Source organism: Lampetra planeri, chromosome 19 (assembly GCF_965212315.1).
Source record: "Lampetra planeri chromosome 19, kcLamPlan1.2.h2, whole genome shotgun sequence".
Taxonomy (NCBI): domain Eukaryota; kingdom Metazoa; phylum Chordata; class Hyperoartia; order Petromyzontiformes; family Petromyzontidae; genus Lampetra; species Lampetra planeri.
Window position 1 is genome coordinate 9,318,863 of NC_136125.1, and position 24,601 is coordinate 9,343,463.

A 24,601-nucleotide genomic window follows, 5' to 3' on the forward strand; every position below is an offset into this window, starting at 1 on the left:
CTGCAATTACCTGCTCACGCCATTGCTGGCGGAAGGGTCATCAGACGGAGGGAGCTCAAGAGAGCCGCTAAAAAGAGAATTTGGCCTACTCTTTCACACTAGCTAGACGTCTTAGAAGAGGTACACTATCTCACACACGGTCTCATGACAAGCAAGCTGCTGATCGACTAACTGTGGCTGTACCCATTTATATTGCTGCTGGGTGAACTGAGGTGGTGGGGGGGAATTTAAGACACTTGCCCATTGTTTCAACTGCCATGCCAGGAGATCAATTCAATCGGCAACCCCTAAATTGCAAGCCCAGTGTGCTACCCATTACACCACGGCAACATCCCACATGCTGTGCTGCCATCACGTTCACATCTTAGCCCAGTGGGGGTTTGTGAACTTCACAAATCTACGCGATTCACCAACTCTCGCCTCTGCGGCTCATTTGCGCACAAACCACACGTTCTGTGGTAAGTGCACCGATTTTCCTAGAAGCGCTCGTGTTACTGTTTCATGCATTTTGTGCGGGCGGGCGACGACACACCACCGTGCGCCTGCAAGAGTACGTGCGTGTGTGCCTGAGTGTGTGCGTGCCTGAGTGTGTGCGTGCCTGAGTTCGTGCGTGCCCGAGTGCCAGAGTGAGTGCCTGAGTGCGTGCGTGCCTGAGTGCGTGTGTGAGTTCGTGCGTGCCTGAGTGCGTGTGTGAGTTCGTGCGTGCCTGAGTGCGTGCGGCCACCATAGTCTACTTGCGTGTACCTGGTGGAGCAGGCTGCCGGGCTTGTGCCCATATGGGGTAGGAGGTGCCAGCGGGGAGCCATGCATCCTCATGCCCGGGCAGCCCGGCACATGCTACCCGCGCAGGGGCCCACAGAGCGGCACCGCGCACGCAACGCACGCAAGCAGGGCGGGTGGGGGGCGGGAGACATAGCCAGAGGGCGACGTGCCAAAGGAGGAGACGGGGACCCCCCCCAGCAGGTTTTGCAGACCCGGTTGGAGGAAAAGTGGAGAAATAGGAAGCACAAAGCAGAGGCAATAGCAAAGACAGCAGTTCTAAAGAAGGAGCAAAAGGTCAAGATACGCAAGAGTATTGTCTGTAGCGGTGAAATCAGGTCCATTTGTAAAACACATTTATTCACGCTGCTGAACATTTTCGAACATCTACATTTCACACTGTTCCTTTATTTAATCATGTTGTATTTTTTTCGTTACGGGCAGGTACAGGCTGCTGTGTCATGTGTGTGGAATCCGAAGGCTTGTGGGTAGCGTTCGTCATTGCGTTACCTGCAGCATCGGCAGCTGGCCTGGCATTCCCGCTCGCATGCCCTGGGGGCTTTTGGCTCCAGCCACCAGTGACCCAAACGCCATTGGGGACGCTGCACCTAGGAGACAATGATAGCTTTCATTGTCGCGGAACAACTGATTCTCTCTCTCATCAGTAGTTTCCCAATGTCTGGCATATATGTCTCCCCAAAGTATATAATTTTTTGGCTGTTGGCGCGAATGTGAATGTGCTTTGTGTTACAGCCATAACGTGCATGTCAGTGTTCCTTCAATGCAAGGCTGGCAGGCGACCCGTGGCCCCTGGTGGCCTTTCGTGCAGCCCCTGACGTGCCGCCCCCGACAATACACCAATGTGAAACCGTCCAACCCAATGGTTTCAAATGTGTGGCGACCTGCACACTGATGCCTTATCGGCAAAGCGGACCCCCTCTGAAAATTAGTGAAGAACACTGGTGCGCGTGCTGTGCAGTTAACGTGTCGTGCCCAACGCAAGCGCGCGCGCGTTTCGTACCGGTGTGCGCGGCATGGATCAGAGCGCCGGGCGAGCCGATGAGGCCGGTGAGTGTGCTGGCCGAGCTGCCCGGGGTCAGGAGGGGCTGAGCTCCACTGCTTCATGGAGCCCAGGTGGGAAAGGCAGCACCGGCGAAGCAGGTACGCCCGGGGGAAAGTGTTGAAACGGGGCACGCGAACAACAACCTCAGTGTCAGCGATTACACGTGAAGACGGTGCACCGATTTGCAATGACACACTTCAATACACAGAAAGCACAATCACGGAAATTAAATTGTCAACGTTAACAAATGTGACAAGCATGATTTGTTCTTGTGCTCGTTAGCCTTTTTTTAGTGTACATTCTGTTTTCCTGTGTGACTTGAAAAAAATTAACAATGGAAAATTAACGAGGCTTATTTGCTGCGATTATCTGAAAGAAACATGATGTTCCGTGTGACTTTACATGAACATTATTACGCAACTGTTTAGAAGAACTGCCGATGATGAAAGAGGCCGGGCAGAACAGAGGTCAGAGTGCCGAGTCAACAACGTTGAGACGCTAGATTCAAATAGAGGCAGCTGAATGTTTATAAAACCGGGTGTGATTGATGGTCAGTCCACTAATCTATGAATGGTACAAAAAATGCCATCCAATTTAATGTAGTCTTGCATTTAACTTGGCTATATTTTAACTCTGAGAATAAAAAAATCTGAGTTTATTCATTTTTCCAGAACCTTTGATGAAATTCAAACGTCAAAGAAATGTTTGTTATTCCGTTTGTTGCTCAAACTTAATGCAATAACTGAATGTACAGTAGGTAAATTTTCGATCATTCGGCAGCACGTTTGAAGTAATTAACAAATTAGAGTTATCTTACTGGAGTTGCAATTGGACTTTCTATAAAATTCAGACATGATAGAAAGCCGTAAGATAATATCGATTCAGGAAGGCTATTAACTGATGTATGATGTATGGCCCCTGATTGCTGGAGTATGAGGAACTCCAATGAACAAAAATAAAAGTTACTGCAGAAATGAGCTGGCCAAGTGTCTAGACTACAGATAAAAATGCAATAAGCAATAAGAGAACAATTGAGACAAGAGATGACACTGACAGAGCAGATCCAACCCCAGTTGTTTGCACAGAATACCAAACATGGCTTTACACACAAAAGTATATAGGGAGGCACAGGACTGATTCAGATAATCATCACTGCTGTTGGCCCGTGAGCGGCAATCGAACTCGGGACCACGGGTTCGCAGCGTAGCAGCGCTAAGCGCTACCACCGCCGCTCCCCACCCCAACCATGGGCTGCCACAGCGGCTCCCACAGCGGCTCCCCACGAGCACCCACAGCCAGCCGCGTCGTGCCTACCAGACGAGGTAGTTGCTGAGGTTGAGGGCGGCGCCGGGCATGACCTGCGTGGGCGAGGACCCGCACGGCGGGGGCACCGTCCCCGGCACAGGGCCCGGCACGGAGGCGGCCGCGGCTGCGGCCGCCGCGGCCGCCGCCATGCTGTGTATGGGGATGGTCATCATGACGCCCCCCGCCGAGCCCCCGCCCTGCGCGAATCCGGCCACCGACTGCCCCAGCGGCCCCACCAGCGCCGACAGCTGCTGCTGGTGTTGCAGGGCGAGCGCGGCGGACGTGCCCATGCCGCCGCCGCTATCGGGGGGCGTCGGGGTCATGGTGGGCGTGGCGGTGGGCGTGGGCGTGCGGGTGTCCGGCGGGTGTGGAGTGGACGACGGGGTGTTGGTCGGTGTCGGCGTGGACGGTTTGGGAGTTCCCGAGCCTTGGGACACAAACGCAGGATGTGGTGGGGGCAGGTTATTTATATGTAAATAATCTTCCCCCTCCTACGAGATGTTAACTCCCTCGCCTGGTACGCAGGAGGTCGTAGGTTCGATCCTGACAATGATGCACACTAGCACAGCCTCTTTGGCTCTGTGATCTGCCATTAACATGCTAATCTCTCTTTAACATGATAATTTTCACCTGGCAGCCCTTTGATTGGTGGAAAACCAACCACCGTCGGGTTGGGCTGCCCACCACTTACATTATGATTTGCTGCTGACATTTGGGCTACGCTCATTTCAAACCCCTGATAAACAGTTTGCATTGGAAGCTAACGCCCTTTTCCTGAAGACGACCGCTTGTGTTGCGATCGAAACGTCTTAGTTTTTTGTTATTTTCTTTGAACATATCTACGTGACTTTACCGAAAGACCCAAGAATATTAATTCCTGCAGTCACGAAAGCTTTAAGTCAAGATGTATATTTGGAGTTTGCATGTTCTCCCCGTGGTCGCGTGGACTTTTCTCCGGGTCCTCCAGTTTTTCCCTCCACATTCATAATCAACATGTGTTTAGAGTATCTGACTGCTGTAAATTTCCAAATAAGCCACTTCGTTCAGCTTTCATTTGTGGCCAGGTGGCTTCTGAAAAAAAGCTATATTGCTAAAGAAAAAGTTCAAATAGTAGTTAATTTATTTTTAACACATTTCAAAATTAAAACTTTTTTTTGTTTTATTTTATCCTGACAAGATGAAGAAGCCATTCGGATCTCTCGCAGGGCATTAAAACCCCCTTCGTGTAAGAGGATGGCCCACGGAAGTGGATATCAACGAGCTAACCCTGAGATGCAGTAGAGGGCAGCACTTTCCCACCCACTCTGCATGACAGCCAAACTGATCATTTTGAATTCTCACAGCTGGAATTTAGCCAAATTGAGTGGAAACCCAAAATCTTTCTTCGCTCTTTGGTGACTCATTTAACTTTAGAAACTGGCTGTTTAATTATAGGCAGCTGCCTAGATTTAATCACAGCAGTGTCAGCTCAGCACCCTGACCTCCGAGCCACCCTGCCACCTGCAGCTGAATCATTGTTGGTAATGCGTGAATCGGCGGTGGCGGGCGAGGCTTACGCTGGGAGGTGGCGGGCGACATGACAGGCGGGGAAAGAAGGCCTTGCTGCACCAGGTCGACGGAGTGTTTCCGGTTCCCGGCAGATTTTCCGGCCGGTGGTGGGGTTGATGTTGATGACTTCAAAGAGCTCCCGCTTGGACTGAACACGGAGTAACCTGGAGGTGAGAGTCAAACCAGTGGGCGGCGCGTTTAACAATGAAATCAGGGAAACAAGATGTAGTGCAACATAACCGTGTGGTCTGTGCGATCGGCAACAATGTTGTTGCAGCCATCAGTGAGTACAGGTGTGCGGCGAAAGGGATCGAACCGAGTGTTAACCGAGTAAACTAACGATAAGGGGCAGGATTTGCATTATTCTGTCACTTAAATACCACTGCATCACAAAGCAAAGGATGGGGGCATAGCAAACCAAGCAAAAGCTTATGCCCAAGCATTTAAAAAGGGGCCTTAGATTCATGGGACAAAAACGGTATCCATTAAACTTCATCTCAAATTCAGATCCTAATAAACATGAGTTAATGAACATCAACAAGCTCATTAATCTCTCACCTCTACCTTGTCTGCAATTATTTTCTCTCATCGAATTTAATGTCTATTTGTGTCTACATTTTTGTTCCCTCACTCCATCTCTAATTCGAATCTATGTCAGAAGCGCTTCTGCAGACATCTGGAACCCTCTTCCTTCTGATATTAGGAAGCCGTTGGAGCTATGCACTTTTAAAATCTAGACTGAAAACAAATTTCTATAGAACTGCTTTTTGTGGTTAGTCTGTTGTCCTTCCCCCCACCTCCGATTAGCACGGCTGGCTAATCATACATTCGTTACGTGCTTGCAGGCGAAGACGGTTCAGATGAAACGACTCTGCGGGCGCTGCCCGTGAACTCGTAAGGAGACCATGGGATCTGCCGTTACCTGCGGAGCCACTGCTACTCCCACCGGGTCCTGGCAGCTTGATAGGGGGAGGGCGATGCCGCAAACCCTTGCCGAGCACGGAGGAAGAAACCATGGGCTCCAACATCTGAGCATTGAGAACAACAACAACAGATTCTTAATTGGTGCTAAGGAGGCTTAATAAAACTAACAACTGCCCATGTATCAAGTCCAAGGTTTAAAACGTGATCCTCCCAATGGACAGAAAAAACACATTCCTGCGGAGGGAGCTGGTAGGAATGTTGGGTTGCTCGGTCAATGGCCAGGGTCAACGGCGGCGTGGTGTATTCCGCAAATATGCCCGACTGTGAGGGCGGGCACAAGCCGGCGTGAGTAGGTTAAACGTTGAGTTTTATAAGGGCACCACGGGGTGACCAGCCCCTCCCCATCCAGCTCCACCCCTCCCACCCCTTACCCAGCCATACCCTCGCCCACCCCACCCTCCCCACCCAGCCTCTCCCCACCCTCCCCAACCAGCCCCTCCCCTTCCCACCCAGCCCCTCCCCACCGTCCCCACCCAGCCCCTCCCTGCACGACGGACGGACACAATAATCCCCTGTGGGCTGGTGGAACCAGGTGGTTCCTACCAGTATAAACCAGCCCTGGATTTGCAGCTGTGACCCAACTGACTTTTGCTGGAAAATAAATATATTATAGTTATGTTAAGTTTTCCTTGGATAAAGTGTTCATCCAAGCATTCATGTTTGTTTGTTCCGATACATTATCTGTAGCCACCATACGTGCTCCAAGGTTCAAGTCTGATGATTACTTTTTTAAACTTCTCATATTATAAAGTCTCCTTTTGTTGTTGACTAAATTAAATCTCACCATGAAACGACATTTACTCTTGAAATTATCCTGCGTGGGGTTCCTTTTTTATCACTCAACATTCCTATTTTTATAAATCCAAGCCTTCCCATTTATAAATGACATTACATCTCAAAGGGCACACACCAGGAAACTAGACTAATGGAATACGTTCATGGCAACCGCCATCACCCTAGGTTACGGCAAAGGCTTAAAACGGGTGAAGCGAGGACACTCAGTGAGGGGCAGGGGAGGGGCGGGAAGGGGGGGTGGAGAGGGGGCGTGGGGGCTCACCTGGTTCTCGTGATCGTTGATGAACGTGAGCTTTTGGCAGTGGCCGTTGGAAATGTGCTTCACATTCACGGGCTGCCTCACATCCGCGTGGATCACATCCTTGAGTTGCGAAACGAACCTGCGTCGGGCGCCAGGTCGATCGATCGATTAATCAATTAATCAATACATCCGACTGTCATTTTGAGCCCGAGTAGACGCAAACTCGGGAAGACATCTGTGACCATCTGACTAAGTTCCAGTGAACCGTTTTAAGAGTGTGGTGGTTAAAGCGTGGCACTCAATATGCACTTGGTAAAGTGAAGTTTCAGTTTTATTTGATCACACCCTCTCCTCATTTTGTTTTAAAAGTCAACGGCTGAAAATATCACTCTCATCAGTTGACATTTACAGGTCGCTTAGGAACCCATCGTCTCCATCTCTGCGTCTATGCCTCTACACCATGACTCCGTGTGTGTTGACTGTAATGCATTTTTCAACTCTATTGAGCAACGAGTGAACAGAGAGATTCTTTCTCAACTCGCAGTGCTTCAATTTAGCAGTCAAATGAATGTAACCAGATGGTGTGATCTTAAAAGTAACAAACTTGAATTTTGAGTGGCACTGCAGTGGTGGTATATGAAATAAACAGGAACATATAAATGTAATTAATTGTGTGCTGACATCTAGAGCCCTTTGTCAATCTAGATTAAGGCTTGCCCCATTGCCATCTGGGTTGTGGAGGTTATTTTAGGTTACTTCACTGAAGGTGGGACACAAATATGGGGACATATAAAGTACATTACAACTATAGATATTGCCAAACTGCCCTCTGCTACCCACAACGTAGCCCAGTTAAAATAACAGCCGCGAAATGTCCGACCGTCATTTATCATTTCAGGGTCCAAGTTTAATTTTAGGAGGAAACGAGAGGCCTGAAGAGTGGTAGCCCCGTGTGTGCATGAAGAGCACCCAAACAAACAGGGGGATAAACACTCAAAGCTCCAAACGGAAGTATTTACACACATTTGCTGGACTGCCACCTCCCAGGCAATTTGCAGCCCGGCGGGGGGTTTGGTCGTCCACGGTGATCCACCAACAACCCCCCCTGCCTCTAAAGCCCTGAACCGACAATCGTGTGCCACTACGCCCGGCCGAAAATCATGCTGTGCTGACCTTGATACGCCAAACACAAAAGCGTTCCTAGCAACACAGCGGTCACAAGCGGAAGCTTTAAATCCTGCACTTGAAATAACAACAGCAGTGCGATTATAGCGTGAAATGTAAGTTTGCACAAATATTCTATGTACCGAGCATGCTGATAATGTTTTGCAAGAATGATAAACAAACTTTACCGATTTGCTTCTTCTTTTGATGCCAAAATAAATCTGTGAAGACAATGGCGAAGCGTCAGCGTAATGGGACGACATACGAGTTGTTAAATAACACAGCAATGGCATGGAACATTTCTTAAAAACCCTTCGATCAAAACATTAATTCTCGACTTTTGAGTAGGCATGTAATATTACATCGATAAATCAACTGCAGTTCTTATGCTACCGAGACAGTGATATACTGGTACAGAATCACGGGTGTGAGAATCGACATTCCATTCGTCTGCTGTAAGGTCATGTGACCCCTGCGGCCCCGATAGGCACTGCATTCATCACAATGTTAAAAATAATTGAGCCACGCTCACAAACTGAGGCAAGTCATTAAATTTCGAGGGGGACATTTATATCATGCCTACTGCCTAAAACAGGGTATTACAAAATTTTCTGGTGCGCCACAGAATAAAATTAGTGTGTTGATGGGCCACGTAGGTTGGGACTTGAAACGGGACATGACATCATAACCTCTCCTATTTGGAGTTTGCATGTTCTCCGGGTCCTCCGGTAACTTTAACATAGTTAATAGTTCGTTAACAATTTTTTTTCCCTCTAGTTACACTCACTTGGCTCCGCTGGGCATTTCGCCATCTTCGTCATCGTCTCGCCCGGGGAACGTCCCCGCGTAGATCTCGCCGCGGCAGGCGTCCCCGCCACCGGGGCTGCGGCAGATGACGAGGCGCGAGATGCAGTCGCCGCCGCCGCCTCCCTCGTACTCGAACTGGTACTCGTCCTCCAGGGCCTGCGCGCGCCGCACCGCGTCGCCGTCAGTAGGGCAACACAGCGGCGACAATGCATACAGGCGTACGCGCTTGATCACATGCGCGCACCAATTGCGCTCCCACGCTTTGTCAAGAGGTAACGGAGTTTGAGAGCGAGCGAGCAATCGGAAAAAGCGATTTGTAACCACGAGCGAGTTGAACGTCATAATGTGCGACCGACAACAGCAGCTTCCCACCGCATTCTGATCTATCCTTGTCGTGTTCATAGGAGAAAACCATTTGTTAGATAACAGCCCATGGAAGTGGATTTCAAAGTACTTGAGATATTTTCAAGTGACTTCTGGTCCACAGAGTAAAGGGTTAGCACTTTCCCACCCGTCCTGTTACTGAGAGCCAAGTTTGTCTCATGATAGTCAACATTTATGTATTACTCTCATTGCTGGAATTTAATGTAATGAAAAAACTTAATGTAATGTGTTGGTTTATTTTGTGTGCAGTAAAGGGTGACCAGGCTTAAGACCATGAACTCACTGCACTCGAGACCCTGGTTTTATTCACAGGCACTGGCCTGGATTCTAATCCAGCTTAGAGGTCTGCTCTCTAAGAGCTACATGGCCACCACCACATTTCATTTATTTAAACATGGTTCACATACTTACTGTTCCCATCGTGATGGAGAGCTTTTACCTGAGCTTTACAATACAAAGTGTTCTGTGAGCCCGGTTTCATTACAGATTCATAATTTATTTCCACAAGAAACAGAATATTCTTGGTTCTTTCGGGAAAGTCACGTAGAAGGGAAATAATAAAAATATTAAACAATAAAAATTATCACGACGTTTCGACTGCAACACAAGCAATCATCATCAGGTGTGAAATCCACAGCAATATTTTTTTTTTCAAATGTTCTTGCTGTGGATTTCACACCTGATGATGATTTCTTGTGTTGCAGTCGAAACGTCGTGAGAATTTTTATTGTTTTATATTTTTATTATTTCCCTTCTACGTGACTTTACCGAAAGAATCAAGAATATGAATCCCTGCCGTCACAAAAGCTTTAAATCAAAAAGAAACAGAATGGTAACATAATACATTTCAGAGTTGAAAAACCGCTATTTCTTTTTACCATGCCGAACCGCCCAGGGTAGAAACCGGTGAATGTTTAAAACTACTATGCTATCCGTTCCCCTGAGTGCTCATTATCCTTCTACATTTCTTGACATTTTGTCAAATGTTCATCACCTAATGCACTTACATATTTTACAACACCACGATATCTCTCAATGTTCCTAAAGCCAAGTGTTGCTATTATTAACATATGCAATATTTATATCAAGTAAATAACAATGCATGCAATTGAAAGTCTTTATTGGCAGTAAAATGCGTGTAAATTAAAAAACAACAGTATTCACATTAAGTGGGGATTGTATTTTAATTGCACTGTGCACACATAATTATCTATATAACAAATTTAAAAAAATAAACATTTTAAAAAGTTAGAATTGGGCCATGCGACCAAAAAATGTAACGTGGAAGATGACCGCAATGCGGAATGTTTCCCTGAATATTGTAGCATGCAGCTACTTAATCTGTATTTGGACATGGGAGAGATGGGCTGTGGTGGGTCATGAGGACTGGAGTTGGGATACCCTGTGCTAATGTGTCATATGCTTAACAAGTACCCTATCATCCCATCAGCGATCCCACCTCTGAAGTTGCGGGAATCCCCATCCCAGATTATCGGAGGCCTACGGTAAGGCGCATCTGAGCATCGCGTGTGTGACGTGGTTGCTCGCCGTGTATGTGGAGGCCCAAAGATACATTTCTCAAAAATCCTCTTTGCGTTCCCTCCACTCCAGCAACCAACATCTTGTCTCAAAACCGGCAACGAGGATCAGTGGTGTGGAGACATGACGGGCAAAGATAATTCTGTTTGGGATTTTAACTCAATAACTTCTCGGAACTCACTGCTCTGCTCATTCAACTATCTCCCCGGCATGGGTTGTATGTATCCATGAAGTTCCATTTTAGTCTGCAGGCCTCAATTTAAATGAATGTGTGCAAGAAAATCAGAGCTGCATCGATTTTCACTTTGTGGAAGCCACAAAGGGCCACTTTGATAGCATGCACAACCCGCTGGAATTGGACATGTGAATGCTCGTGGCTAGTGTGACAACAAGTGCGGAAGTTGGTTAAAACTCGCTAAGGGTGTTCGCCTGCCCACATATTCCCTCTTCGCGATCCTTACTGGCGTCGTTTCCTGCGGCAATGCTGTGGGATCCTCCGTCTTAATCCGTGGCTCCACTTTAAAATACTTTTCAATCTGCACAGACATGGGCGAGAAAATTAAATGGATTAATGCACAGGAATGTTCTACGGATATTACTGCAAAACAACAATCGTAATAATTTACAGGCCTTCTGTCAATTCACTGCTCGGCAAAGGCATCCCCATGCCATGTCAGGGTCATGGGGAGATGTTTCACCATACTTCACCATGCTGACCAGTGTGGGTAGGTGAAGTGGAGCGGCTATGACTGGTTGAGATGTCACTTGTTACACTAACTCAAGTCGCGGGTTCAAAGCACAGTCTGCCAACCACTGTGCCATCGTTCCACCAAAAGTAAGGAAAAGCTTTTAAAAGTATGAACCTTGGTAACATCAAGTAAAATACACAAATATAAACTTACGTCAAGCTCACTTGGAATGGACAGCTGCTGAGGCCTTTGCTTCCAAGTGTCTACGCTCTGCAAGTAAAACCAAACAAAACAAGTTTCATGACACCGAAAGGAAATGCCCGTTTGAGATAACCATCATCTAGAAATAGCTATGAAAGTCATAGCTTTCCATACATTTTAAAGCAATGTGTTTGAATGGAGTATGACCAGGAATGAGGAAACAGAACAGGACTGCATTGATATAATGTAAAGCAGAGGTGCTTTAAGGTACTTGATACTTTGATGTATTATCATGGGCGTAAATTGAAAGTTATCAATTCTTACAATTGTGGTTTAATACAAGCATGATGCATGGAATTGATCATCTTAAAAAAAGATTGTTTAATTATTCAACATGTAAGTAATCATGAATACTAAAGATGTATACCAATTTAAATTCTACGTATGCCACAATAAGTGTTGAACTGTGATTTAAATCATGACCCTGAATCCTAACTCGTAATAGAATCGTGTAAGAGTGATTTGTGCATGTGCATAAAGGAGTAAGGAAGAATGGAAAGTGAACACAGATTACAAATCAGTGGAAGTGGCTAACATCTAAAGTGGGATCAGTGGGGGTTCAAGTAGAGAGACAGAAAGCAGGGATGGTGAGTGTAGAACTGTATCCCGAACACACATTACAAATCAGTGGAAGTGGCTAATAGTGAAAGTGGGATCAGTGGGGGTATGAGTGAAGAGAAAGACAAGGCAGGGATGGCGAGTGGTTACGATGCAGTGGCTACAACAGTGGAAACGGTAATCAGTGAGAATGAGATCAGTGGGGTGTGGTGTGGAGAGAGAGAGAGAGAAGGCAATAAACGGGGAGCAGAGGACCGTGCTGGATCGTGAGAGCTTCAGCTCGACGGGCGGGGGTGCTGGTGGGCGCCGCTCTCTCCTGCGGCTCAGGTAGGTGTGCAGCCGCAGCTCCGGAGGTGGCGCTAGCGAGGCAGCCTCCTGCTGCCGCATCATGGCCGGCCACGCGTGCCGCTTCACGCACCTGCGCTCGCGGACGGGACAGAGGTGGGTAAGCAGCGCATTCGGCTCCTGTTAAACTTCCCCCACACCCCCGATTAGCATGGTTGGCTTCGTACGGTGCGGAAGAAGTTAAACATACACACGTATGTACAACCGCACACAGATGCGGATCGTACGAGACTGGTGCATTAATGTGTGTGAGCACCAAGTGACGCCCTGGACACTTGCACAAATGTACATCTGGTGAGAAAAAATACCCTGTCCCGTATTTTACGGGGTATCCTGGGAGGCCCTAAGATTTTAAAATCAAATTTTGGATTTTTTATTTTTTTATTTAACACAAGCCATAAAATGGAAATGTGCACAGCAACGCCGATTTGCTTTAAGCTGCATCTCCATGCTGCCCAGAAACGGTCCAGGGAGTCCCATTTTAGTACTGTACAGCAACTGCTATAGCCCTGAATTGAATATTACATATTCGCAACGTGATTTTCGGTGGTTTCAGTAGTCGCTTTTTTAATCCCTCTTCACATTTTCATAATGTAAAAAAACATTACAAGCTGCCAATGGGCTGAAAGGAAATAACGAGGTTTTGTGAACAACATATACCAGGGTACCTCACCCCTCAATTAGCCAGGTGCTTCAAGGATGTACTCTATGCACACTCTAGCAGTATTCCATTTGGCAAACAGACAAGAACTGTACAACACTGCAGGCTAGGTTGGTTAATTGGTACAATTTGTGTTTGTGAGGCATACAGATAATTACATGTAATTTGTGCATGGGAGCCAGACACTGGCATTGCCAAAGATGCAAAAAAAAGCTTGCATAGTGTAATCACCAATATATTCTCTTTCAAACTAATTATAATACATGAACCACATGTGATACATGCAATTCTGTAGTTGCTCCATTTTTATGGTGTCAAATCCTGTTTTTACCAAGTGTCTATGTGTTAGTGTAAATACTCCCTCTACATATGACTTACAACTAAAGTTGGGACAATCAAGTCAATTGGCTGAAAATTGTAATAAGTTACTCCGGCCATTTAAAAAATTGCGACTGCCCCACTTGCTGCCTCCCAAAGGCAGGAAACCCTCAACCTGCCTCCAGCAAACCACGCTCTGTGTGACACTCCTGATGCCAATGACACCTTGCGTCAAGTGACACACATGGGAGGAGGACTATTCCCCCCACCCCCCCAACAATGTCCGTGTTATCCAATTGTGTAATTGAACTGATAATCAGCAGAGTAAACAAATTTCTTAAATAATATAATCGGATAGCCGAGCTCGACTCACAACGACCAGTATAATCAGGGTTTTCAAAGACCTCTCGATGTACAGCCAACACAGGGGTAAACAGTCAGGGGGGGCTGCTGCTGCTGTGGGATGTCACAGTACCGTCGGATGGGCGGTGTGCTGAGCTGTTGCCGGTGGTGTAACAATCGGTTGGCGACGCACGTCACCGTCACAGACGGGTCAAGGCACAGCGGCTCCGTGACGGCCAGCAGCACGTGACTTTCCAGCGACAGCTTGTCGTCCTGCAGTGTCGAACATATAGATACAAAGATCCCCCATGTACCCATACAGACTGTTGGGGCAGGTGCGGTTATGAAGGTTGGCATGGCGCATGATGTGACAAGCACCACGCCCAGCCGCCTTTGTTTGCTGATGTCACCAATTTTGGCCGTGAGCAGGACTCGAACTTAAGTCACCAGATTCACAGCGCTAATCACTGCATTATTGCTCCATGTCATAAGCAAACACACAATTAAACACGCACAAACATAACATGCCGCATACTTTCTGGGGGTGCTCTGCCATCCCAAAGGTTGGCATTCATCACAATTCAAACACAATAGCTCCCAATGTGAATGTGGTCTCAACTGCAGTCTGGGATGATTCACAAACCTGAGTCCACTTGTGACTGTCGCTTGTTATGGCATTGATGTCACAGATCAGGGTCTGAAAATAACATTGAGTCTATTAGTGATGAAATCAAACTTTGTTAGTGGGCACAAAAATGTTTAGTTGAAGTGTATCACCGAGATTTCTGAAGGTACTAAAAAAAATGTCCCTCCACATGTAAAATACGAATTGTCATGGGATTCCATGAAGCCTACCTTGATGAATAAATAACATTCTAATACTCATCCACTTTTACCTGTGTGGTAGGCTTGAGCAGAACATGCTTTGTGTCAGGCATATGCCCCTTCATGTTGTTGCATTGCCTGTAGTCCCTGATTTCGGCAATCACGCACCCACTGTGGAATATGTTCACCTGCGAAAGGCAACAGTCATCATCACTCATTTTCTACTCACTGCTTCGTGAAGGCTCTCCATATAATGCACTGTCGTTTCTAATCTGCGTTCACCAATGCAATACAATTTAAATCTATAGAGCATTTAAACGTAACCACATTAAAGGTACGAGTAGAGCCCTGCAAATGCCTGCTCACGCCGATGGTGGCAGAAGGGCTTCTACTAGACGGAGTTCTAAAGGGCTCCCCCCCTCAAGAGGGTATTTGTTTTCTACTCTTCCATACTGGCCAGACATTGTAGAAGATGTGGAAGTACCCACGCTTCACCTCACCACATGTGCCCTCCCAATCGATTTAGAAGCTAAATACATCTAAATTGTATCGTATCATTGCACTGTTTACTGGTCCTACAAGAGTGCTAGAGATGTAGTAAGCCACCTCTGACAGGCCTGATGCTGTATACATGACAATATTTTAGAGGCTGCCAAACCTGCGCCTTCTCCAGAAGGTCCACCAGCACGGGGGGCAGCTCCCCCGCGTCCAAGTACTCCAGAAGCTCGCCCTCCTCGTACGGAAGCCGTATCGTCTCAGAGTCTACACGAGCACACACAAAACACAAAGATGCCTCCTGTTAGCTTCGCCGACTCGAAGCATATGCTCTCTAAATATCTCTTTTCTACCGACACATCCGAGTCATGCCAGCATTGGTCCCTAACAGAATGGTAGGTTTAACACTGACCGTTTTCCTAGCCGAGTCAGGACAAAACCGCAACAAGATGGCCTCATGATTTGGTTTCGGGAAAAAAGTGAGATGTTGGGTACCAGCTCCATTCTTGCCACGGAGCAGCAGCGAGTAGCCTTCGTTGCCCGGGTATAGGTTCACCACCAGGCACGACGGCCGCTCCTGATTCACAACTTTCTCCAATAGCTTCACATTCCGCCGCAGCCTCTGTACACACAAACACCGCACAGGGCGGCACAAGTCAGTGAGCGGCTCGGGACCCAACATGTCCTGATCAGGAAATGTGACTGTTTGAAAAGCAGCCAGGTTACAGAAATACAAGACAAGCACTAATTCTATATTTGCACACGTACATTCCTTTTGTCAATTAACTGCTTGATGACAGACACCTACACCATACAGGTTATTTGATGTTTTACCATGCTTCTCAGTGCAGGTTGGCAAGAATTGACATTGATTAGGGCCCACCATTCGGAGGACAAAGGGTGAGGGGCGGGTGCGATGCCAGTATGGCAGGGAGAGAGATGGTCTCACACAGACTACTGGACCTTGGCGATGGACACGAGCTATTGGGACATGGAATGTCACGTCACTAGGGGGGAAGGAGCCAGAGCTGGTGGAGGAGGTGGAAAGGTAGCAACTAAATATAATCGGTCTCACCTCCACACACAGCATTGGCACGGGAACCAAACTTCTCGATCGGGGGTGGTCTCTCTCCTATTCCAGAGTAACCCCTAGTGAGAGGCCCCGGGTGGGTGTGGGGATACTCACAAACCCCCGGCTGGGTGCTGGATACCTGGAGAGACGTGATTGGGGGGAATGCCTCCCCCTGATCTGAACCCGAACGATGAGATGTTATTGAAATTCTGCACTAGTTCCAGAATGTGAATAACAAACACCATGTCCGAACACAAGGATGCTCATAAGTATACTTGGTACCAGAGCACCTTGGGCTGAAGGTCAATGATTGACTTTATAGTTGTATTATCGGACCTAAGGCTGTATTTGAGAATAGGTTTTCCCCTTTTTTCTGGCAACAAAACAAGACGCCAAAAGGCTGTTTGGCGACTTCTGGTCTAACACCGTTTGAGACTAGGCTCGAAAGAAAGCTGTCTCTGGTGTGAACCAATCAGTTTAAAAGACAATGCATATATTATCAGAGTATGTTTTTTATTTGCATTCTGACCACAAGTATTGTGGTTAATGCAGTCATGATTCCTTGTAAAAGGTTACAGTTTTGTGTTTTAACATCTTACCACCTGTTTTGTTGCCAGAAAAAGGGGAAAACCTATTCGCATACTTTGGTACTGGCTAAGGAGGTCCCATGATCTAAGGCCGTATTGTTCTGGACACTCGGGTGAAGGAACTAGACCAGACACGTCCCACTGGGGGAAGACCCCAGGGCCAGCCCAGGACACGCTGGCGGGACTATTTTGCTCGGCTGGCCTGGGAACACCTGGGAATTCCCCAGGAAGAGCTAGAGTCTATCACCAGGCAAAGGGAGATCTGGACCACCGTACTGAACATGCTGCCGCCGCGACCCTCACCAGGACAAGTGGACTGAGAAATGAACGAACGAACCATAATGGATTTTTGCTGCTGCCTACCACATAGCCCCAAAGCCTTTAACAACCGATTCTCTACCGAGTGGTAACTTATCCAAGAACTATCCAGTATCCAGGATTCATCCTGTTCATCTTTTTTGGCTCATACCAGGTGATTTGGTCATAGCAGATTCAACTGGTTTATTTCATCTCCTGGTTAAATAAATGGTGCAAACAAGACTACTGGCATTGCTAAATAGGTGTTTTACAAAGCTACACATGTGTTGGGTGTTGATTTTTTAAAAATTACTTTACCTTTAGCTCAGGTTCTCTTTCACTTTCCTCAATGTATGTGTCATACATCTTCTGATGGAGAGATTTCCTATTCAACAAAACACCATGTGTTACAAATTTCAATCTGAAGTTTAGGTAGCTGGTAGTATAAATACATATTCAACAGCACATCTGTGAACATTTAGAGGAAACAGCAGCTTCTTCTAAATAGATAAAAATGTATCTCACAACAATAACCACATCACATTTTCTGCAGGGTGAAAATCACCAACTACACTTACTAATCCCAATAAATCTGGCTAAAATGGCAGTACTGAACTCAAACCTGCTTCACTTGGAAGCCAGTTACGTGCAAGTGATGGGAACGACATTTTAGTACCAAATCCAGTTTGCCCTCAAGAAAACATTGGGTGGATATTCCACGTATCTCGAAAAAAGATGGGCGGATATTCCACGTGTCTCAAGAAAACATGGGCGGATATTCCACGTGTCTCAAGTGGCAAGGGTTAGGGGGCATTTGGAGGTACCCCTATCAATTTAAAACCAGCCAGAACATTGAAATATTTCTCCTCTTGAAGCTGTTAATATTGTGCAAAGCGATGACAACTTGTTGTTAGCCACATCTCCACACTGCACAGAAGCGTCATGTGCCAGGCAATCTCCGTCTCAAATGTGTAGTAATAACTGAAGCATTGGATTGTTCATGCCAGATCTGGCTTGTGATTTTTTTTTTATCATTCTTTGTTATTTTAAACGTTTTATTTTTTTTAAGTGCAAGAAAATGGATATTTTGGGGGCACCCCAACCCTGAATGAATCTGGTATATTGAGGACACACAGTAACACAACTTATAAAATGCAAGAGAGCTCACCATTTTGCTGCCGAAGCTGCAGTGGTTTTTCTCCTGGGTGGTCGCTGGCGAGAACATTCTATTATGTACTGAAAAAAAATATAAACAAGAATAAATTCACATATGTATATTTACAAAATGCTGAATGTTTATAATGGCTTAAAGAGTGCCAGAAGGGTGTTGCTTTTTTGTATTATCTTTACAATATACACACCTCTGCACGGTCCAGTGCGTATTCAAGTGCTTTGGCCTGATTAACCTGCATCAGAAAATCATGAAAGATGTAGGTATCATTAGGCCCTGATAGAGCATCAGCATTGCAAATTAAAACACAATGACCATATCGTTTCATATAGAGGCGAAAGTTAACTTTGGTTATGCTCAATAATGCAAATATCTGATTATAAAGCCAACTTTGACCTTTTATAAATGGTTTTGGTAAGAAAGACCATTATAGGAAAAAAAGGGTGGGTTCGATCAGTTAGACCAGAAGGCTCTTGAGAAACTTGGCTGTTGAGATCATTTTACACAAATCATTGGTAGAGTTGGGGCCTGATACAAATATGATGCATCCACAAAATGTCCAGAATGCTAGAGGACTCATGAACAGTTACTTGCAAACGTCCCTGTTTTAGTTCACTTTCTGCACACTGGCAAATTAAAACTGGAAAAGCAACTATGGCTATAGCAGAGATGCCTGGAGGTAGTAGCATTTGTTGTGCACATGTCGTTCAAGTGACAAAAGACGTTAACTTATTTTAAAAAATGCTGACAAACCAATTTATTCAGAGAGCTCTTTTTTGTTTAGATTTTCCCAAGTCAGCCATGCGCAAAACCTACACAGATCTGTACATTGGTATGCCGTGTGGTAATTTTCATAATGATTTTCGGGGTTATGAAGATTTTGTGTCGTCATTGGGATGGGTGGACATATCATTTCTATTGTCACGGCAAAAAGTAGCCTATCGGTTTGCCTAACTAGAAATGTAACAGCAATATAACATTGCATATATCCAAAAACGGATTCCTGCGGAATAATACGCACCATCTTAAACGGTGAGGTCCTCTCACCCCTCACCCCAACAAGGGGTCAGGGTGCATCGATTCCTGGATAGAACACAGCCATACACGACATTAACATGGTCCAATATATTATTCAGCGAATCTTACACTGAAACTGTGCAATAGACTTCGTGACATTATAAGCGAACTATAGCTGTAATTGATATATTCCTAATATTACATAACTACACAAACGCATACACCACATGAAATACTTAGAGATGCATGCATACCACAGAATACACCTCAACAATATAGATGAAAATGTGTAGATGCACACAAGATACAAAACCTGATTAAAATACTAAAGAGCTTTCTTCAATAAAAATACACAAGTAAAATACAACGTAACATATAACGCACTATCCAATGCAAAACGCTATTCAAAATGCCATTGACAAAAACAGGATCGTTTTTGAAAAAAATTGTATTTAGACCCAGGAAGGCTTTACCTGGATACATGACAATACAGTACAGTTCTGTAATGCGATAATTCCATAACCCTTCTTCGAGGCATACAGATTACTGCCTCAACTCCGAGCTCGCATGCTATTGTTTACGGCTCAATCATAAAGATGTCAACGACGCCTCGGCATTTTCACCTCGTTCTTTTTACGTCGTCTGCCAGAGATTAAAACTCGGCGCAACGAGCAAAAGCATCGCTTGCCGTTTTAAGATTCAAGTTGCTTCCCGCGCAAGTTTGAGCGCGAGTCGGGTGCCCATCTCCTGTAAACGCAAAAGATCCCTAAGCAAACACGGCACTTCCACGTTACCGCGACGAGAGCGGGTACATCCACGAAACGCATCATTTCATACATCAGTGTTTATGAACTACACGACGGCGCGTGCACATCATTCGCGCTTACCAACACACACTCACGCACGCACACATGCGTATATTATCGATTACGTTGATTTATTTAACAAACAAACACAAAATGTTGGGTCATCGGTATCACACAATCAAAGCCCGCGGCGTCCCTCTCGAGCAAGAGGCCACGGGCTCAAGCGGACCACCACCACCGCCTGCACCACAGCGATCATCGTCGAACACACGTCTCGCTAGCAACCATCGTGCAAGGCTGATATAATCGTGATGATGAGAATGATGATGATGAGGAAGATGATGAGGCCGCTACTAACCTCTTGCTGGCGCCAACGTCGTCCCCACCGCCGCCATCGCTCCTCCCCCTGCCGCCACCGAGGGGGCGGGGCCAACGTGGGTCCGAGCGGCACTTTGCTCCGGGGGCGAAACCAACAGCTCGCGCCGCGCATGCGCGGGAGTGAGCGAGAGAGAAAAAAAGGTTCCGGCCCACGTGGGATTTATGTTGTTGTAGTTTTTGTTCCAATTGGTGTTAACCCACGCGGTTTATACCCTGTACGCTTGTACAGGGAAATTGAGTTTTAATACGTGCATAAAAAACGTGTTTGTCTATTTGTTTGTGTTTCTCCCTGGTGTTGGGGCTTTGTAGGATGAACGTTGAGATTTATAAGGGTCACGGGGTGACCGATACGGTCTGAATTGGTCTGTAATAAGGTAGGGCACTGATAAGGGGTTGACTGGTATGTTCCTAACAAGTTGCAATTATTCTCCAAACTCTTGTGATGCAATCCACTCTATCTCTCCGGTGTCTCTATGTATGGGCGATGATTGAGTGACATTGCCGATTCTATATATATGCTTGTTTTGTCTTTTAGGGTAGTTATGTTATCGACGAATGAGTCGAGTTTTCGTTTATTTTCTTGTTTCTTTCGGTAAAGTCACGTAGAAGGGAAGTAATAAAATAATACAAATAAAACATGATAAAATAATTCTCACGACGTTTCGGCCACAACGCAAGCAGCCGTCCTCAGGTGAATAATTCTTCATACACAACAACGCAAGCAGCCGTCCTCAATCTTTAAATCGAAATTTTCGTTTATTGTGGGTGTGAACCGCTGCCAGCGCAGCAGCTGCATCACAAAAAACAATCTGCTGTCATTGTGTTTGATTTACGTTGCATGATTTGTATAATCATCAATCATGATTGAGCCACTGTTGGATGCAGATCCTGTTGTAATTTGAATATTAAGGGGTAATATGTTGGTAAACCAACATCGGTGTGTTTTGTTTGAAACCCGATTGAAGAGCTTATTGGCTCAGGGTAATTCAAAATAAACCGAACTGAACTTATATTCTTGTGAAATCCACACCTGATGATGATTGCTTGTGTTGCAGTCGAAACGTCGTGAGATTTTTTTTTGTTTTATTATTTCCCTTCTACGTGACTTTACCGAAATAACCAAGAATATGAATCCCTGCAGTCACGAAAGCTTTAAATCAAAATTTGAACTGATATTGTAATTAATTATTGTATGCTAGATGAAATTTGTTTTAAAGGGGACTATTTTACTTTGTGATTGTGAGCAACCCTGCCATTCTCTATTTTTGCAATCATCGATGCTCACCGTCACCAATAACCAAATGCACGCTTGGATAAAAGCCTCCCCCAAGGTGGCGCTCTATCCACCTGGCACCTGTACACGAGATTATTTCCTCGTTCCATCTCCACGGTGGACTTCCCCTTTGGGAATATTCCATCCCTTGGCTGCCACTACGTAATCATGTGTGACACCAGCTACCGCTCCATCTAGCAAGGTGTCCTGGCTGCATATGCCCACTTTTGCTTGATAGTTATTTGACAGAGAATCAGAATGTGGTTTTATACTGGAGGAATCCGATGAGCTATGAAGCTCTTTGTTCACAGATGTCCAGAATTTTCACAGGCGTAGATGTGCAATTGACTATAATCACTCCTCAGGTGAAACCAGCGGAATGTGAAGTTCTAGCTCGCAAAACCCCCATGCAAAACATAACAACACATGAGCCCGGGGAGATGAGAAAGTAAAGGTTTCTAATTCTGAAATGGAACCTTGCCGATACGGCATCGAGATCATTTAGATTATTTTGGTGCTATGAATGTCCAAATGATGGCCCACTTTGTTGAGCTATCATTTGTTCTCAGGTCGCTTCTGAACACATTCCTGCGGAGGGAGCTGCTGGTAGGAACGTTGGGTTGCTCGGCCAATGGCCAGGGTCAACGGCGGCGTGGTGTATTCCGCAAATATGCCCGACTGTGAGGGCGGGCACAAGCCGGCGTGAGTACGTTAAACGTTGAGTTTTATAAGGGCACCACGGGGTGACCAGCCCCTCCCCACCCAGCCCCACCCCTCCCACCCCCCACCCAGCCCCACCCCACCCAGCCCCTCCCCACCCTCCCCTCCCCACCCAGCCCCTCCCACCCTTCCCACCCAGCCCCTCCTCACCCTCCCCTCTCCACCCAGCCCCACCCCTCTCATTTTTGGATGCACGACGGACGGACGGACACAATAATCCCCTGTGGGCTGGTGGAACCAGTGGGTTCCTACCAGTAATACATATTCTGATTCTGGGTGGGAGGGTGGGAGAGGTGGGGAGCGGAAGGGGAGGAGGCTAAGGTGGGGTAAAGGAGGGGGGTAAAGGGGGGAGGGAGGTAAAGTAAAGGGGTGAGGGGGGCAAAGGGGGAGCAAATGTGGGAGGAGGGTAAAAAGGGATGGGGGGTAAAGGGGGGGAGGGGGGTAAAGAGGGAGGGGGGCAAAGGTGGGAAGGGGTAAAGAGGGGTGGGGGTTGGGTAAAGAGGGGGTGGGGGGGTAAATGGGGGAGGAGGGGTAAAGTGGGGGGGGGTAAAGTAAAGAGGGATGGGGGTAAAGGTGGGAGGGGGGTAAAGAGGGGTGGGGGGGTGTAAAGAGGGGTGGGGGGGGTAAAGGGGGGAGAAGGGGTAAAGGGGGGGTAAAGTAAAGGTGGGTGGGGGGGTAAAGAGGGTAGGGGGTTAAAGGGGGAGGGGGGCAATGTGGGAGAGCGGTAAAGAGGGGGGGGGGGGGGAAAGGGGGGAGGAGGGGTAAAGGGGGGGTAAAGAGGGGGGGGGGGGTTAACGGTTGGCAAGAGCCCCGTGTCACGTGACAGGCGCCAGTTGGAGTCAGGCGCTGGCAGCAAGCGGTAAGTCTCCGCGTTAAAGTTTAAGGTTCTGTATCTAAAATCGTGTTATTTATTAATTTGGCTATTCCGATTTATGTTGCTTTAACATTGTGTTATCTACGTGTTAGGATAGTTCAGCCCATCCGGGTCTTTCTTCAAGTTGTGTCTGGAATCTACTCAATCTGTCGTCAAACGCGTGTAGGGATGGGACACTGAATGAAAAACATTGAGAGATCGAACACTACACGTGTTTAATGATACCATTAATGAACACGAAACGATAGGAATGAAGCCATTGCTGCTTTCGATGTTTTATTTTACTTTTCAGGATACATCGTAGCAAAATAACTCGTCATAATCTTGTAGAAAAAAACAAGCGTATGGAGGTGTTGTAGGGTGAACATTCACCCACTAACGAACATTATCTACTTCACATTCACTATAACCACAATTGCAGCTGTATATACACGATATATACCGATTATTGTAATTAAAGAGCTGAAGCAAGAGGCCACGTGGCTGATGGACAGCGGGGGAGTATTTCCTATATTTTATGACGATTTTTCGTTAGGAAAAAGCAACATTGATAGCGCAATATCGATGAAGTCACGCAGAAATAAAATAAATAAAATAATATAATTCCACGTTTCGATTGCAACACAAGCAACCGTTATCAGGTAGAACTAAATTTTCAAAATATCGATGTTTTTAAGTGTTACCAGGGATTCCACATCGATGTTTTTATATCGATGTTTATAGAGCCAGAACATTGATGTGACAGAACCAGAACATTTATTCCGTTCACAGAACTGTATCGGGTGAAGATTAAAACTAGATTAGATTAAAATTAATTGCCAAGTTAACTGTGCCCTGTACCCTTACATTTCATGGTTAAACAACCCATATTGGCTACGCACGGCGTGAAATAAGTTCAACATAGTACACATGCATACACGATTGACAAAGACAATTTAAATTGATGGATCAATGTCTAAAGTATTTAACGCAAACTGACAGATTTCACGACTGCGTCGCCATTAAACATTTTCCCGCCAATACTGAGGGCGTGACGTAACGCGTAAACGCGCCAATCACACGTCAGGTGGGGGGGAGGGTCTGGTGAGGAAGCAGGAGGTCTGGTGAGGGGTGGGAGGAGGTCTGGTGGGGGGGGGGGTCTGGTAGGGGGGTGAGATGAAGTCTGGTGGGGGGGAGTGGGAGGAAGTCTGGGGGGGTAGGAGGTCTGGTGAGGGGGAAGGAGGTCTGGTCGGGGGGGGTCTGGTCGGGGGAAGGAGGTCTGGTGGGAAGGTGGGAGGAGGTCTGGTGGGGTGAATGAGGTCTGGGGAAGGAGGTGGCGTGGCT

The 24,601-nt window shown here is 46.5% G+C and overlaps 1 protein-coding gene across 4 annotated transcripts in view; it reads right to left on the reverse strand.

Moving 5' to 3' along the window:
* Positions 1-20,479, reverse strand: part of SUPT20H (SPT20 homolog, SAGA complex component) — a 32,767-nt gene extending 12,288 nt beyond the window's left edge. For 2 of the 4 annotated variants that reach the window (XM_078602934.1, XM_078602937.1), the window contains exons 1-21: positions 20,392-20,479; positions 19,232-19,293; positions 18,401-18,445; positions 18,208-18,275; positions 17,358-17,424; positions 15,579-15,705; positions 15,247-15,350; positions 14,660-14,776; positions 14,407-14,460; positions 13,897-14,036; positions 12,353-12,515; positions 11,492-11,548; positions 11,051-11,125; positions 8,647-8,822; positions 8,048-8,080; positions 6,717-6,834; positions 5,598-5,703; positions 4,684-4,839; positions 3,137-3,554; positions 1,781-1,878; positions 1,270-1,367 (exon numbers count right to left, since the gene is read on the reverse strand). In XM_078602934.1, coding sequence (XP_078459060.1) covers positions 1,270-1,367; positions 1,781-1,878; positions 3,137-3,554; positions 4,684-4,839; positions 5,598-5,703; positions 6,717-6,834; positions 8,048-8,080; positions 8,647-8,822; positions 11,051-11,125; positions 11,492-11,548; positions 12,353-12,515; positions 13,897-14,036; positions 14,407-14,460; positions 14,660-14,776; positions 15,247-15,350; positions 15,579-15,705; positions 17,358-17,424; positions 18,208-18,275; positions 18,401-18,445; positions 19,232-19,234 — 2,223 coding nt within the window. In that variant the 5' untranslated portion in view covers positions 19,235-19,293; positions 20,392-20,479. Of the gene's footprint in view, positions 1-1,269; positions 1,368-1,780; positions 1,879-3,136; positions 3,555-4,683; positions 4,840-5,597; positions 5,704-6,716; positions 6,835-8,047; positions 8,081-8,646; positions 8,823-11,050; positions 11,126-11,491; positions 11,549-12,352; positions 12,516-13,896; positions 14,037-14,406; positions 14,461-14,659; positions 14,777-15,246; positions 15,351-15,578; positions 15,706-17,357; positions 17,425-18,207; positions 18,276-18,400; positions 18,446-19,231; positions 19,294-19,850; positions 20,352-20,391 lie in introns of those variants that run through there. The other 2 variants (XM_078602936.1, XM_078602935.1) reach the window with 2 other exon arrangements.
* Between the last annotated feature and the right edge of the window lie 4,122 nt (positions 20,480-24,601).